This window comes from Meleagris gallopavo, chromosome 1 (genome assembly GCF_000146605.3).
Source record: "Meleagris gallopavo isolate NT-WF06-2002-E0010 breed Aviagen turkey brand Nicholas breeding stock chromosome 1, Turkey_5.1, whole genome shotgun sequence".
Lineage (NCBI taxonomy): Eukaryota > Metazoa > Chordata > Aves > Galliformes > Phasianidae > Meleagris > Meleagris gallopavo.
The window spans coordinates 63,774,709-63,792,619 of NC_015011.2; the positions used below are offsets into that span (position 1 = coordinate 63,774,709).

The 17,911-nt window shown below is 37.8% G+C and overlaps 1 protein-coding gene across 1 annotated transcript in view; it reads left to right on the forward strand.

Moving 5' to 3' along the window:
• SLC13A4 (solute carrier family 13 member 4) overlaps positions 1-11,399 on the forward strand; it is a 29,585-nt gene extending 18,186 nt beyond the window's left edge. Inside the window, exons 9-15 of the mRNA XM_031553598.1 lie at positions 2,006-2,107; positions 2,607-2,708; positions 3,835-3,932; positions 5,037-5,164; positions 6,017-6,178; positions 8,868-9,005; positions 9,762-11,399. Coding sequence (XP_031409458.1) covers positions 2,006-2,107; positions 2,607-2,708; positions 3,835-3,932; positions 5,037-5,164; positions 6,017-6,178; positions 8,868-9,005; positions 9,762-9,899 — 868 coding nt within the window. The 3' untranslated portion in view covers positions 9,900-11,399. The remainder of the gene's footprint in view (positions 1-2,005; positions 2,108-2,606; positions 2,709-3,834; positions 3,933-5,036; positions 5,165-6,016; positions 6,179-8,867; positions 9,006-9,761) is intronic.
• The last annotated feature ends 6,512 nt before the right edge of the window (positions 11,400-17,911 follow it).

The following is a 17,911-nucleotide window of genomic DNA, read 5'->3' on the forward strand; positions in this document are numbered from 1 at the left end:
ATTTTAAGAGGTAATTTAGAGGTGAATAACTTCCATGTCCTTCAGACAGTCCCCTGAGCCTTTTGGTTCCAAATTAAAAGGCTAAAATAAATCTCTTTTTCTTTCTATTTTTTAAAAAAAAAATTATTTATTTATTTAATCTTGAAACAAGCCCTAACACTACCTTAATTACTTTCTGCTTTTTAAAATAAAAACCACTGAAATTCCACACTGCATCCAAGACCTCATGCTGATTAATGTTTTTGTAGATAATACCAGGGACTGAACTATTATTGACTTCTTGAGAAGTGCTAGTTGGTTCCAAACCTCTTAAATCTTTGTTCATTTAAAGTCATTAAAGAATGCGTTATGTTAAGCATGTGGATACAACATTATAACTTCACATACTCCTAAGCCTCACAACACTGAGAACGTGTTGGAACAGCTGTTAATGCTTATATATAAATGTTTATTGAATTCCCATAATGTTCATGTTGCATGTTCTTTTTCCTAGGAAGCCCAGTGTTGTCATTCTGACTTGGACTGATTGAAACATTTCAGACTTTTGTTGTAGGCTCTAGACTAACTCAAAGGGGATGGAGAATAGACCCACCAAACAATTATTGCCAAAAAAGCAGAGCTGGGAGTAGAATTGTCATTATGGAAGTGGCAGTTAAAAAGCATATTCCCTTTCTCCTCCAGCAGCTGCATGACTGCTGGTGAATTTTACTGGAGTCTAAGAGCAAAATTTGCAAAGAAATTTAAATGTGCGCAAGAGTGCTGTGTGTCTAAAACAAGAGATACATAGGTACTCAGTTGCAAGGGGCATGAAAACTGAGATGTTTTTGTTCATCAGAAATGGTCTACCTGAATCTTTAGCTACCCAAACTATGCAGATAATTTGACCTTCGTCAAACACACCGTTTGGCCAATGTGGTAGCATAGGTCTCACTCTTGTGGGGCAACAAAGGAGACATTAAAATAAAAGAAACTTAAAAACCATACCATTTCACCCTCGACATACTAACTTCACAGCTGCTGCAACCTATTTTAGGCTTAGCTGCAGAAGTTTCTCAACCCACCCCATACACCTCGTCTAATAGATGGTACAGGTGATGCAAAAAAGCAGAGTTGTGGCCCAAAGCATAGCAAAGTGACACAGTAGGAAGGAATAAACAGAAAATTTTTATGTGAACTTGAAAGAATATTCCTTTCAATTACAGATGCTTTGCTATAATGTGAAGGCTAGCAGTTTTGCCTAATTTGCATATAAATGTATAGCAAGTTTAAACGTATTCAAATGTTAAATGCACTTGTGCTTGTATTTACCTGACAGATGTACAGACATTCTTCATCAGGAGAAAACATATTGACTGTCTTGGTCTCTGTGGCAGAAGCAATAAGGTCTTGCTCTTGGTTTGGAGAACGTTAAGAAGAGTAGAAGCAGACAAACTATGAAAACTATTGGGTTCTCCAGCATACCTTTTATCATTACTTAGTTAATCCTGAACGTTCAATTGAAACTTGGACTCAGAAGCCAGACCAGGACATATGAACATTGGCTACCCTTGGTCCTCATAGAAGGCATATAAATCCTTCATACCCAATAAATCTATTGATAGTTGATCATAGTCTTTCTATGGGATAGTGTAAACTAGACCTAGCCTTTGGAGATTTTGGGCACTGGACAAAATCTAGCCACCAGCAGCCATCTGAGGAAGCCTACAGAAAGGGAGTTCAGCTACAGCCCGGGGAGGTTCAGTGATACCAGTCAGGATTAGACAAGGCTCCACAAGGACCTTCATACCATGTCTAAGACTGTTTCTCAGAAAGACCTGGAAAATAGACTACACAAACATCACAAGCAATAGTTTCCCTTCCCACTGCCACGAGGCCTTGCCCAAAAATCACATCTTTACCCAAGAAGAATTGCAACTGAAGTTTTCAGTTTGTTTCTTTATTGTTATTTTTCTTACAGCTTTTCACTTCATGCCATTGTCTAATTTTACTGTGCTATTTACCTCAGTTTTAAGGAAACCTGTTCTGTGAGCAAGAAGAGGAAAACAAAACGGGAAGAAATGTCAGAGAGAAGAATTCATGAAGAATATAAGAAACTGGGGAATGTCAGGTAAAACAGACCTCGGGAATTTGCCTGACTAGGCAGAACTACGTGCAAAAATATTGGTATGGGTTTACATTTTGATTGGCAAATATTGCTATATATTGTTATAAGCATAACTATGCTTACTACACTTTTTAAAAGGTTCAGTACGAAGTGCTTACAGAAGAATAGAAACATGAACTTTACCTTCTTTCCACGTTACAGATAATGATGCAAATACATAACAAGCATTTATAAATATATATTATATTTTCCTTTAGCTCCTGCCAATGAACAACTGAATTGAAAATAATGATATTTTAGCCTGTTTTTACTGAGTTTAGTTGGTTTTCAGTTGAGAGCCAAATGCAGAATTCCTTAATTCAAATGATTTTTTTTTTCTAATTTCCTTATGTTTTTTACTTCTTCTGTTATAAACCTTTCTAATTCCTTATTTCTTCTCAAATCTGCTCTCAGGTTTTCAGACTGACACCTGTATAGTTAGTTTGGTTGGTTTTGTTTCTAGCTATCCCGAGATGGTGACTGGATTTTTCTTCATCCTGATGACCTTGCTTTGGTTTACTCGTGAGCCCGGCTTTGTACCAGGCTGGTCGTCATTTTTTGAAAAGTAAGTGAAGTTCCTTAAGCAACTACATCTTCAGACTTTATGCCATAAGTTTTGTCTATGAAATGTTATTATCCACTTCTAACAAGGTAGTGAAAATTGAATACTTATTTCTGCTTTTTAAACTACAGCTGTTCACACAGCAGCAAATTGTATTCTTGCTTACGAGTAAAGCAGAGGGAACTAAGCAGACAAATTAAAACATATTTTCAATGCAATAAGTAGGAAGGGCAGGTGCTAAAGTTTAATGCATTCATAGAGATGGTATCACTGGAATATATTGATTGTATAATTCAAATTAAAATTTGTTGGTTTTTTTTTAATTTTATACTGAAAGAATAATATTTTGACAAAACAGTGTATGTTTGAGAAAATAAAGTTTATCAAGAAAATATTTTAGTTGAATATTAGACAGAAAATTGAAACAAGTAATGTTATTTTTTTATTGTAGGTAATATTGAAAAAAATCTATTTAAGTAACATTAACAAAGAATACATACCAAAGATTAAATAAATGAAGTTGAATTTTCTTCCGGTTTCTATTGTATAAAATTATTTTGACAAGTTATCCCGATTTTGACTGAAAAATCGTCTTTACTTTTGGGATTTCCTGAGGGTACTTGTAGTTTGACACATCTGAAAATATATTATCAAACTGAGTTTTAGAAGTTTAATTTAAAAACAGTCTTGTTCACTTTTAAGGATCATTTAGGTTTGCCTTTTCCTGAGAATGCGTTTACTGTTTACTGTTTCTAGTAAGCATATTGTTTTTCTGTACATCAAAGTTAATAAATTTTAAAACAAAAAGGGATATCTTTTTTCACTAGAAAGTTAAAAAATATCGACATGAATTGCAATTAGCTAAATACATATTGCTATATTGAATAAAAATCTTATTTGTATCCTTGTTGTGAAGATATATTTTTCTAGAAGGCTGTTGCTAAGACTTCAGATGTGGAAATAAAAATTCAGCTCTAAATGCTAGAGAACAGGTTTGGACCTGGTGATCTCCAGAGGTCCCTTCCAACCTCAGTTGTGTTGCAATTCTGGGATTGTGTAACTGCTAAGAGATACTTTACAAAGGCTTTGTAAGCATGTTTTTATGATAACCCCACTGCTTCTTTCTCAGGAAAGGTTACCGGACTGATGCCACTGTTTCTGTTTTTCTTGGTTTCCTCCTTTTCCTCATTCCAGCAAAAAAGCCATGTTTTGGAAAAAAAGAAAAAGGTAAAGTACATGTGGCAAGAAAGAGATCTGGCATGTTTTTCTTTAATTACGTTTTTCTAGTTTCTGCAAAACGTTTGATGAATACATATTAATTGTGGAATTGTAGAGGTATTTCCTCTGATACCATCTCTTACATCAATCTCCTCTTGTTTTCCTGTACTTTTATTTATGTGGTCTTATCTAGCAGATTACCAACAGGTTTTATCTGTATTTATAGAGTTTTCAAAATTTAAGAAAGAGTTTTAGGAAAGATTGAGATGTAGTTCTATTTTGAGAATGCAGAGATTTGAAAAATTGGCTGAAGATAACATCTAGTAAATAATTTAGTCTTTATTTGTATGGAAGAAGTAAATGATAATCTCGTAAAAAGATGTAAAAAAGGTAACAGTTGTTACTGTCTGGCAGTTGTAATTTTTGGCAATGCTTCTCTTGCTGTTATCCCAGTAATAATAATGATTAATTATTAGCGTTCATTTTTGATGATGTTCAGAAGTGATGATCAGTCTGCTGTGCCAGACTTTCAGCAATCATTTATGAAAACATAATTTCCTGCATAGTGTTATGTAAAAATTACAAATGTGTATAGATATGTTTGGGTTTTATACTGAAATACATGCAAAATATAGGAAAAATAACACCCTCTATCTCTTACTTCCATAATATACTCAAGCATCTCAGCAAACTGTCATCAGCTAAAGCCTAGGAACATAAATGCACATTATTAAACTTCATGACTTAGTGGAAAGAGGAAATGCCTTCCTTTGAGAAAATAATCCCATTGTATCTTCATCTTTATAATCTACACATAATTCGCACGTGCATACACAACTGAGAAGATTGTCTCTTGAAAGGCTGTAGCATAAAGCAGAAGGGTTTACAACTATTCACATCAACAGAGCAGCCAAGGAGAGGTCAGAATATTTGGAATCAGTATGATGCAATTTCTGAAGCTGAGATAACCAGAGAAATAAACTAAACTCTTTTTCACCTCTCATAGAAAGTTCTCAAGATAATTCCCATGAATATTGCATTATTACTAGCGAAGACTTTGCATAAATGCCAGGTCAGTGTTGATCATGCATGTGCCTTATTTTGATATAGGAGATGCTGAAAGGCCAACAAACACCAACACACTGGACCCCATCATCACCTGGAAGGACTTCCAGAAGACCATGCCCTGGGAAATTGTAGTGTTGGTTGGAGGTGGTTATGCTTTAGCAGCTGGATGCAAGGTACTGATTTAGATTATATTCCCCTGCTTAAAAAAACAGCAGCAACAACAACAACAGCAACAAACAAACAAACAAACAAACAAACAAAAAAAAACCCTGAATTTCTATCCTTTTGTATGTGCTCCAGATTGGGATTACAGTGCAGAAACTTTCAAGTTTGTACACCTGCTCCCTCAACAAAAAGCTACCTAGCTAACAAAGATAGGCAGGGCCGAATCAGTTTTGTAAGCATAGCCTTCTATTGCCGTTTCAGATGCTCTGGAAGAACTAGATATTCCAACATGGCAGGGAGAAGTGAAAGGATCTGAGGGACACATCTGTGGGACCCTTTCTCAATGAGCAGCTAAGCAGCTTGGGGAAAACATCTCAGCTTCCACAGGATGCTCATATTTAGGAAACAGTCATGCTCCTAGTGCTGATAAGACAAATCATGCTCTGGGCTGTACTGAAGACATCTCCTTGCAGTACAATTTATGAATACACACCTAGCTCTCCTGCAGAGACCTATGTGTAGGCAACTAAATCTGTATATCTTCATCTCAAAATTCTGCCAACATTATGCAGTCCTTCATTACCAATCTATAATAATTCAGTTCATATACTGAAGAAAGGGGAAAAATCAGCCTTGGTGCAGAATCAAGTTATTAACTGTCAAATGTATCTCTGTGGTACTATGGACAATTCTTTTTCAGTCGTTACACTGAAATCCAGTTTACTGAATAAAAGGTAATGGAGAAAAGACTGATCTTAATTTTGTTTACTTGCTGGTGACATTCTCTGACTATCCTGAAGAAAACAATCTGGTTAACAAACATGTACTTAGTCACTGTTGTGCTTATGTCCTTTCCTCAGACTTCTGGCCTCTCTACATGGATTGGACGCCAAATGCTGTCCCTGAGCAGCCTTCCCTACTGGGCTGTAACTCTATTGGCCTGTATTTTAGTGTCCCTGGTAACAGAGTTTGTTAGCAATCCAGCAACCATAACCATATTTCTACCTATTTTATGCAGCATGGTGAGTATAAACAACAGCAGTTTTAATCTGTTGTTTTCTGTTAGATCAGTGGCACTCAGATCACAAGAAATTTAGCCTTCATTCCCCAACTCCACACCCCCCAAAAAACCAACCTAACAAAAAATAACCTCACAACAACCACCTGAAAGGCAACTTTTGTCCTGATAAATTTATTCAAGACCTCTAGAACAATATAAAAACATAGCTCCTGCTATGAGAGATAGATAGACTAAATACAAGGAAAGGTGACCATGCAATTGAAGCGTATGATGTGAAGTCTAAATAAACCTTCAAACATGTTATTTTAAATACATTATTCATAAGTTAGTAGTTATCCACTCACCACATGTAAGGAAAGACTAATAAAGAATTTCATATAATCAGATTAAAATGGGCTCAAGGGGATAGATTGATCTGGTAAGCACACACAACACAACATCACAAGCAGAGATTATTGTAAGAAACAGAGAAAAAGTCTGGATATTGGTATCAAAAGCAGAGAAAAGAGATGCAAATTTAGTTCTATATTGGAATAACAGCTCCAAAAAACTGTCTCATTTCTTTTCTTTTATGTAATGTGTAGTTTTTCTTACTAAGAATGTAGAACATGAATTGTGGTTACCTGCTATAACAATTTTATGAGATGGTCCCTGAGTACATCATGTGAACAACTCTGAGACAATATGAATATAGGATCAGATGAAAATAAATAATTGTGTTAGTATGGCTTATGAGTACAGATTTATCTCTGTGCTCCACAGAGACTCTTCTAAGAGAAATTTAGAGTGGTAATCTATTTAAGTATTCTGAACTGACGTCTTAAGATGTCAGGCTTTCTTTTTTGACTCTGAAAGTAACTTGGAGATGCTTTCCTCTTCAGTTAGCCTTGAGAATATGGTTTCCCTCTGCCGTAGAACTAGGCTACAGCAACACAGACTAAAATACAAAATTTCACCACTTGTGAAGGGTCTAATGCAAGAACAATTCTTTAGATCGCTCTGAAAGTATGTTCCACCAGTACTGCCTCCTCACAGTGCAAATCTGGACCACAGACAGCTGGGTCCCAGATGAATGGAAGCTTGCCATGTGACTCCCATTTACAACAAGGAGGATCTGGGGAACTACGGGCTGGTCAGCTTGACCTTGGTGCTGGGAAAGGTTATGGAACAGATCCTCTTGAGTGTAATCACATGGTATGTGCAGGACAACCAGGAAATTGGGCCCAGACAGTGTGGGTTCATGAAAGGCAGCTCCTGCGTGATCAACCTCATCTCCTACAAACAGGTGTCCCACCTGGTGGATGAGAGACATAGTCTACCTAGACTTCAGTAAAGCCTTTGACACTGTCTCCCACAGTAATCTCCTGGAGAAAGCAGGCAGCACATGGCTTGGATAAGTACACTCTTTGCTGGGTAAAAAACTGGCTGGAGGGCTGGGTCCAGAGAGTCTTGGTGAATAGAGTTAAACGGAGCTGGCAGTCAGTCACAAGCAGTGTTCCCCAGGGGTCAGTATTCAAGCTTGTCCTGTATATCTTTATTGATATTTATATATTTATTGATTGATTGGAGGGAAGGAATCTGGGGGTGTTTCTTGGTGCTCGGCTGAAGACGAGCCAGCAGTGTGCCCAGGTGGCCAAGGCCAAAGGGGTCCTGGCTTGTATCAGAAATAGTGTTGCCATCAGGAACAGGGAGGTAATTGTCCCTCTGTATTTAGCCGTGCTGAGGCTGCACCTTTAGTACTGTGTTCAGTTTTGAGCCTCTCACTACAAAAAGGGCATTGAGGCCCTGGGAGGAGGTATTCAAAGAAGGGCAACAAAACTGGTGAGGAATCTCAAGCACAAAAATTATGGGGACAGGCTGAGAAAATTGCAATTGTTCAGTGTGGAGCACAGGAGGGCTCAGGGAAGATCTTATAGTTCTCTATGACTCCCTGAAAGGAGGTTGTGGTGAGGTAGGAATTGACTTCTCCCAGGTAACAATGATAGGATGAGAGGGAATGGCCTCAAGTTGTGCCAGGGGAAGTTTAGGTTGGATATTAGGAAACATTTATTCTTCAAAACAATAGTCAGGCAATGGAACAGGCTGCCCAGAGAGATGGTTGAGTGTTTGAGGAATTTGTAGATTTGGTACTGCAAAACATGGTTTAAGTAAGCAATACTGGTGGTAGGTGGAAGGTTGAACTAAATAATATTAGAGGTCTTTTCCAATCTTAATGGTTCTGTGATTCTACAGTTCTTTCTTAACCATAGTTAGGAAGACTTTAAGAATTGTTTAAGTATCTTTAGCAGCTGAAATAAAAAAACAAACCATAATGCCAACCTCTTGTGATCTGTCTTGGAGAACGACTGAAGCAATACTCAGTGATCAGATCAAGAACACACAGCATAGAATGACATGGGGAACAAGTAGGAAATAAAGGATGGCCTAACAGTAGCAATCTGCAACCACTGTGGAGTTATTTTAGTGCTAAATAGCTTAACAGAAATCCTCTGAGGTTTACCAGCTCCAAATTACACCATTTTCCCACCAAACAAACAGAAATACTTTCATGCTTATGTGTAAAAATGAGGGAGCTGAGATTCATAGCCTTATTATCTTTATATGAACCGGATAAGTTTTTTTCATCTTATTTATGAGCACTGGCTGTTACTGGTTAAGTAAAACTTCTCTCCCTGCTCCTCTCCTTCCAGTCAGAAACCCTGCTTATCAACCCTTTATACACCCTGATTCCTGTCACCATGTGTATCTCCTTTGCGGTGATGCTGCCCGTGGGTAATCCTCCAAATGCCATTGTCTTCAGTTATGGGCATTGCCAGATTAAAGATATGGTGAGTTCTGAGATTGGGTATATCCTCCCATTCTTCATGCAATCCCTGTGCCTTGTACCCATGCACAGTAGCTTATAATAATGATGATGGTACTGGAGTTAATAAGGTCATACTTGTCTACTCTGCTGCTATGCCACAGAGGTGACAGGTTAAGAACAGTTAGACACCTACTGTAGGATATAAATATTTCTCATCTTTGTATTTTTGAACATAATGGTCAAACAGGTATCAAACAACAGGAGTACACAAGAGTTTGTGCTGACCTGTTAGAACAAGCACAATGGCAATTGCAGAAGAAGCAGACTGAACAGTAGGGTGCTTAGGGAAGACAGGAGACTACAAGGAATCAGTTTTATCATGTCGTTCCACACTGAATCACACGATTATCACCAATCATGCAGTTATTCCTCTTCTATGTGTGGTTTAAAATCCCATTCTGATTATGTGATTGAGAAGTTCAAGCAATAAACTAAGCAGTTTTCTGATGAGCTGCATCAACCTCTGACTATCACTCCTGAATATTCTCACAGCTTACATTCTGATACATAATACTCAGTCCTTTTCAGTCCTTTATTTCTATTTGTTTTAGAAATTAGTATATATGTATTTTATTACTATACATATAAGTACATACAAATATATTCCATCAGGGTTCTTCATCATGCCCACTGTTACCTTCTTTGCCTTCTCTGTTTCTATTTTAACTGATTTTGATCAAGCATCACTGACGTATTCTAATAAATTTTGTTTTTGCAGGTGATAGCTGGTCTGGGAGTAAATCTGATTGGTCTGGCTGTCGTCATGGTGGCAATCAACACGTGGGGAATTAGACTCTTCCAGCTGAATACTTTTCCAGAATGGGCAGCAGTAAGCAATGTCACTAGCCAGACATAATCTCCAACTAAAAAAAATAAAAAAAAAGAATAAAAAAAAATAGTGCCAGACCAAAGCGAGTTCAGACAAAATACTAAATGTAAATTGCACCTATGAAAGAAAGGAGAAAATTTGTGCATGTGTAGAACCAAGATCCAGGGCAAAACCACAAAGAAAACTCACTGGGAGATCTTCTGCATAACTCTGTTCTGAAAGGCAATGTAAGATAAATGGAGAGATTAGTTTTCCCCTATTGTTGCTTTCCTATAAGACTGGTGGTATTGTACTCCAGTACAGAATACAAGTATACATACACTAGTGTATTCAAGATTTGACTTCAATTTTACTGCTGACACTTACAGAGAATGAAAAGCAACTCTTCTTTCCAAACTCAGAGTTATCTAAGCTTGCTTCATTTGAAGGCAAATCCTTCTTCTTCTTTTGAGCTAAATCATCAGTGTGTTGGAAAAAAAACTCACTCTGCCAGTTAATCAATATGGCCTGGAAAGAAATACAGCTACCAATCTTCAGGTACAACATTTCAAAGGGATTTTAGAAACCACAAAACAGACAGGAAGGAGAAGTATCCTGATCAGGATAATTGTTTTGTTTGTTTGTTTATTTTGTTTTCAACAGCACTAGTATAAAGTTTCCAGTATTGCAGTACTTGCAATCCCCAATATAAAGCTTTGATCAGTATCTTCTCTCCTTATTACTGCAGTGAGAGCTTTTTCAGAAAGGAAACTGTGACCAAAAGAACATTACCTGGCCACCAGACCCAGTACTCTCCTCTCTTTTTTGACTCAGATTAGATAGTTACGCACTTACAATTTCCCTGAAAGAGAAAGCAAGATCTCTTCCAAGATAGTGCTGTGCCATGAGTAAGAAGGGAGTGTACTGAAGTGAGTTGCGCTGACATAGCTCCTCATCATATGTATTCACTTGAACATCACACCACCCTGCTCTCTAGCAGCCTAGGGAGCAGGAATTTCAATCGTGGGAAACTGTCAAGTAAAGCAGATAATTAGCAGACCAACAGGTCAATCTCTTTATCATATGCAAAGTGAATGTCCTGCTTTTCTGACTGGATTCCTGTGATACCTAAAACCCTCTCTTGCATTATGTACTGTTTTAAATCATTTACATATATTTTTAATGACAGTGCCTTTAAGCTGTATATTATGGTGATTGTCTCTTATGTAACCACCTTCTTCATATATCTACTTTAATAAATTTGTATGCTTTCTGCATATAATCTAGGCTCTCTAGATGTTAGTGTGAATGTCTGTGCCGCATAAATAAGATGTCAATAAAATAAATTATTCACGACTGCATATTTTTGTGCTTTATGAGAATACAAATAAGGCACATTTCTTCTCATAACCCACCAAGACCTTACAAGAAGCAGTGCTGAGACAGCAGGAGCTGTTGGATTATGGCTTCTATCAAAACAGAGAAATTCCAGTTTTGTCTTGTAAGTAAACACATGCAATAAGAGGTCTTAGGTCAGCAGAGGAGGAGCAAAACTGGAAGATCACAAAAGTAATTTTTACTGAAAGCAGAAGGCAACATCCTTTAGCAGAACAATTTCTATTCATAGCGCTTCCTGTAAACTTGTTTTGGAAAAAGAGAGTTGCTGTAAATCCATGGCTCAGTGCATCCCTGCAGCCTCGTAAACCATGGAAGTTGGCCTCTGTCTTACTTCTCACCTCCTTCATTCCTCTTCCCTGAGTCCCTGCCACACTGCAACACGCAAAATCCATGGGGCCCCACTGGGACCCGGTCCTGCACTCCTTGCTGCCTCCCCTCTCTGGGCAGCCTCCTGCTCCCCAACTAGCAGCTGCCTACAGGCGCAGTCTGCAATGCCCATCCACCAACATGGACAACACTCTACACGAGCAGGTGTTTTTGAGAACTGGGTGGCTGCGGTACCAAGGGTAATCACATGCACAACATGCAGGACATCTCTTTGTTCACAGTCCCCAAAGTTACTTTCCACCATTCTCCACTCAACAACTCTTTCTGGCTTGCTTCCTTTTCAAGGCGTTAGTTGCTCTGCACTCCTATTCTAATCCTTTTCATTATAATCTCCATCCACCACCACCACCCTCAAATTGCCTAGCTGCTCAGCCACAAATCACTCTCCATTGCTTAATACCTGTTTTCTTGGCTCAGCTCCACTCCCATCAAGCCTCGCTATCCCACACAGCTCCCAGGGGAAAAGAACACAGTATATTCTTATTTTGAAAGACAGACAAGCAGCTGGCATTCCGATCAGCTTTAGGGAGATCCAGGCTTAGTCAAAAATCAACAGATATCCACCAACACTCTCCAGTAATAACATCAATAACACTAGTTTAAAGGAAATTGTTTGATGTTGTGTTGCACACCTAAAGCAATGTTTCGTTCCTTCAGAAATACTTCCATGCACCTCAGGCATAATTTCGAGTCTCACAGGATTGACCTCAAGGCTTTTGGAGTGAATTCTGGCAAGGGATTCAAAGGAGTCTTCCCTCTTGTATGGGTGCTCTCAGCACTTTTGATGTCCTCAGCTGCTGGCACTTGTCACTGTCATGTCCCATCGTGAAGGCAATGTGCCACACTGGCACTCTCTCCACTGAACTTCTGAATTGTCTCTACCAGTAACCCAAGGTGAAGTTTTTTCTTCCGAGGAGAAATAAGGCTGATTTCAAATTAAGTGATTTTCAGAAGCTTTGAACATTCATCAGGCCAGAAAAACAGAAGCTTTATTTTCCGACCAGAATTTAAGATTCTTATGCAAAGAGTATAATCACCTTAACTAGTAACTGTATACTATTTTATCTGTCAGTTTTACATTACCTCTTACTATAATTCTATTAAGGATACATATCTATTTCTTTTACTGGAAATATAAAACCAAAGCAATTCCACACAAATAAACAGAGATTTATAGTGAACAAATCTTTACGCTGTAGCCGATAGGATAACATTTTACTTCACAAGAAAAAAAGCAAAGTATGATAGCTGTACATTCGCAGAGATTCTTCGATTCCTTCTTGCTTGCAGAAAGTCTGAATAATAGTATCATTTTTTGCAGTTATTATCATCTTGCTACTTGGCTTGCACCTTTGATCCCAAAAATGCAGTTCATAGAAAAAGGTGATGAAATCAACGTGATGAAATATTGCAAAACCCCTGTTTTTACATGGAAAACCAACAGTATGTTCCACTCCAGGATTTGGCCTCACAAAGATTGCTATCAGGGAGGCAGGGAAAAGGGTAAGCTAGAAAAATGAAACTCCCTCTGTTCTTGAGGCAATCCGCATAGATGAGAAGTAAATCCATGATGTGTCTTTGTCTTAATAATTCAGCCTGGATTATCATTTTTTATTATTATTACTTTCAAGAAGAATCAGCTCCACATTAGAAGAACATCAGAGTTCCATGAACACAGTAAGAGAAATAACATAAAGAAAACATGTAATCTAAGTCAGGGAAAAGTTACTGAAGTTACAAATGTAGTTTTGGTTTGAATCAGTGATTTAAGGGAGTTGTGTTATGTAGGTATTTTCCAGGTTTATTAAATACTGAAGTCAGAATTGAGTTTGGTGGGAGCGTCTATTCTGAAGGCAATTTATGAAATCTGTTTTATTTTTCAAGAAAGTAAAACTGGCTGTCTGTGATTAATGTATGTTTCAGGTGAAAAAGCAAACAACATCCACAACTATTTTATCTCAGTACAAATTCAATAAAAAGTGACCTTGGCTTGGGATTTGTAAAGGTTAGCGTATTCCACTCTGAAGCATAGTAAGTGGAATTTGTTGTCCATCTGAAGCAAAAATAGAAAGAGCATTAAGGGAAGTGTCTCTGTGTAGTTCACCAGTACTATCTACGTTACAATATACACCGTAACTTTCTAATATCCAAAGTAATTCTGCCACACATAGAGCAGCTATTCATTTTTACATAGAAATACGAGTTCACAGTCATATTTCTACAAATACAGATAAAATTCAGGCTTATAAAATCAACTCCTTGTTAATTTTGAAAACACCGATTTCTTCCTTTACAACATTTCAATCTCAAAGTTAATCTAAGAGCCATCTGTTCTTTGGGCCAACAGTAGTCTGGGCCATTCAAAGCATATTTCCAGATGCTTGACATGTATAACATTGCTCAAGAGAGCATATACCGAGAAGTCTTAACAGCTGTTACTGCACACAGCTGCCAGCACCACATGACAAAGGAGAACCACAAAGTAGAACCACAGTGGAAAAATTCTTCCTTCACAAAGGCAATGAAATTTTTGAGGATCACCGTAATTCCCTGCAGCATCGCCACTTAGAAATGTGCTGTGCTGATAAATCAGCTCTACGTTCCTTTACTCATCAGATATCAAAATAGTTAACTTTATTAAGATGGTTAATGAACTCCATATTTACTATTTCACCAGAAAGGAGAGCTCTCTTGTAGAAAATATTATCAACAATATGCTAAAGTAACAGGATTCACAATAAAAGATTCTGATGTAGATAATGCTACCTAATGTAAAACCATAAACTGATGGCTTCATGAATTCTTGTCCTATTCTTGACTAACTCCTCTTCAGCATAATCTATCTTTTACACAAGTAGGCTGGAGATATTACAGCTTTAAGTAACTCCCATGGGGTTCAGAAAGCCAATGCAAGAGCCCTGAGTATAATAAAGAGACATTGCAGCCCCTACTGGCCTCACCTGGGATTCCCACCCATGTTATCCTTCCTTGGGCCAAGCAAGGGCCTTGATGCAAGATCTGCATCAAGCAGTCATTATTCATGTGGAAATTTTGCCATCTGAAACATAATATGAAGTTAACCTTTAGTATCATCTAGGATAACCTCAGGCTGAATCACTCATGTAAAAGGTACATAGGTCACTCTGAAAGTAAAGTCCCATATGTATTTCCATGGAAACTGCAACAGATATAAAGAGCACAATAACACTATTTGACAGAGCAAATTCCCAGCTACAAAACACTATTTTTCAACTCAGTCGTCACCATGAGCTAAGCAATGAACAAGAGCCTGAATGCTGCACTCTTAAAATCTGTATGGCCATCTGGAGCATGGCTTGTCTTCCACATCGCTGTCATCATAGTTGAAATGCACCACTCACCACCTCACTGTGCTCACATCCACTGTCTCCATAAACATTCATCAAATGTCAATGGGTGCCATTTTTTCAGCATGGAAGAATTCTAGGACACACCTCTGTTCCATAAGCACTTCCATGTCAAATGTCATTTTGTCAGATCGCCCTTCTGCTGCCACTTGTTCCATGACAATAAAATGTAATGGGATATTGGTGGGAAGGTTCAACCTCTATTGCTATACCACCACCATCTGCTTCTGATATCATGGGCCAATATTATATTACTTTTGCAGCAGGACTTGTATTAGACAGTAGTTGCGAAGTTGACAAGAACTGTGTTGCAGTATGTTATCTAACTTTCCAGCTTATTATAAGAGGAAAACAAAAAAAGACAGCTTGAGCTAAAATGGAAAGTATTACAAGTCTTGCAAAATGCTTAGGAAGTCTTGTCTCTAATATTAATACACAAATATTGTTTGTACAGCACTATAGCTATAGCTGCTTCGCTTCATAATCTGATAGGAAAAAAAGGTGCTGACATGCTTGGAATGCTCAGCTGAAAGTTTCTGCTCCAAAGCTGTTATTCTAGAATAACACAGTCTTGTCTGGGATTACAGATTTTGAGCATTATTCCTCTTCTCATCACTCTGTACAGAACCAAAAGGACATAAAGAATGTTTGTTGAAATAACTAGTTCAATATTACGTTAGTATAATTTTATGTGACAACGAAAGAAATGCAAGTAGGTTAGTTATTTTTCAACATTCTCCTCGAGACCAAAGTAGAGGACAGTACAAGATATATATATATACACACACACACATTTTTAAAACAACAACAACAAACAGAAGCTGAGGGAAATTTAATTCATTACATTCATGAAGGCAGTAAAACAGCTATACAGTGCTGTCTCGCTTCATGGAAAAGCTTTTGTGTGTGGAAGATAGGTCTTTTAGTCTGGTTTGAAGTCTGTGAAAGCTAATTAAAACTCTTTTCAAAGACCAGAGTACACTTCACTAGTTCAGTAATAGGTAAACATGGCTGCACTTGATTTGCGAACTCCCTTCACAAATTACCTCCTTACAGTCTTCAACACATACTGCTAGCATGAATTTTCTACTAACTTATATTAAGTGGTCAAAAATATTTATCTTTCTTTTGAGTTTGTTATTGTTTACTATAGGAAGAGTCGGTAGCATAGCTGCTAAGATCGTCTAACTTGAGATGGCTTTAAATTTGTCAAGTATTAATAGGGCAGATGGAAAAAAGGATGGGAAATCATGAGCAATATATATCTTGGCTATTTATATTCTCTAAGGAGAACCTTAAGATGACAAATAATTTCTCAGGACTGCATTGCTGAAGAGCTCTGAAGAGCTCATCACCAAACTTTGGAAAATGAACTAAAAGTTTGGTGTAAGATTTTTGTAAACACCTTTAATGATTCTGTGAAAATTCCTAGGCTTGGAATCCACCCAGATGTATTCTAGTTAATGGCTTTGGAGCGTGAGGGGGAGGGGGGTAGAAATCATAATGAATACACGGGGAGTTCTGTACTTAACAGCTTAAAGGATGTGTGTACCTTGAGCAGCACAATCCAGTGTGTCTATAGAACAAAACAGTGTACTTCGTAGTGAAGACAAAATTTGTACTTCAAGTTCAGCTGAAGATTGTCAAGTGGACAGAGATTTAAATAACCTTTGAGAATTGACAAGACTTTTTTATTTTACAGGAAAAAAAATGGGATTAAATGTTATTAATTTAGCAATCTGTCAAATAAAGCTTATATCTATTTAAATTTCTGCCATATTTTCTTAGGAATTTAAAATAGATTTTGTGCAAAACCATGCTCTCCTAGTGCAGGCTTTGGTTTCCATTCTAACAGAAGAGGACAGTGGTAATACGATGTGTATTTTCAAAGATCTTAGCAGCTAGAAAAAAGTGATGAGGAACATATCAGACTGACAATAAGAGGTACAGCAGAGAAGTGGTTCCAATCCTAAGAAAATACATGGTAGACAATTGAGCTAAACAAAAAGCCAATGGGCTGAAGACCACGCAGAACACTGAGGAAGTGATGGAGAATATAAAATACATTTGACAAAAGCAGAATCACAGAATATTCTGAGTTGGAAGGGATCCACAAGGATCACTGAAACCAACTCTTGGCTCCAAGCGAGAACAGTTATGTTACCACATGCCTTGGTTACCATGATTCCCTTTCCCATTCTACCCATCATTCCAAAGACATCCTCAGGTTTAAAAAAATAAAATAAAATAAAATAGAAAATAGAGACAGGCAATGGTAGAATAAACAAACAATGAAATGTGGCTTAAAGTTGGCAACATTTTATGCCTTCTGGAATCACAGAATGGCCTGGGTTGAAAGGACCTCAAAGATCGTCTACTTCCAACTCCCCTACTATGGGTAGAGTTGCCAATCACCAGACCAGGCTGCCCAGAGCCACATCCAGCCTGGCCTTGAATGCCTCCAGGGATGGGGCATCCACAACCTCCTTGGGCAACCTGTTCCAGTGTGTCAACATCCTTTCCGTGAAAAATTTCCTCGTAATATCTAACCTAAATCTCCCCTGTCTTAGTTTAAAACCATTCCCCCTTGTCCTATCACTATCAACCTACGTAAACAGCCATTACCCCTCCTGTTTATATGCTCCCTTCCAGTACTGGAAGGCCACAATGAGGTCTCCCCAGAGCCTTCTCCATATTTGTATAAATGTTACACTGGTGGCAGTGATCATTTAAGATAATGGAAAAAATGGGAACTTCTCCCTCCCTCCAGGCTTGTAGCTTGACAAATGTACTTTACTGTCATGTTTCCCATTTCAGAATCCCAGGAAGTTCCCATCTCCAGTAAGGGAATGCAGATCTTAAAAAACACTCACAACAAATTACAAGAAA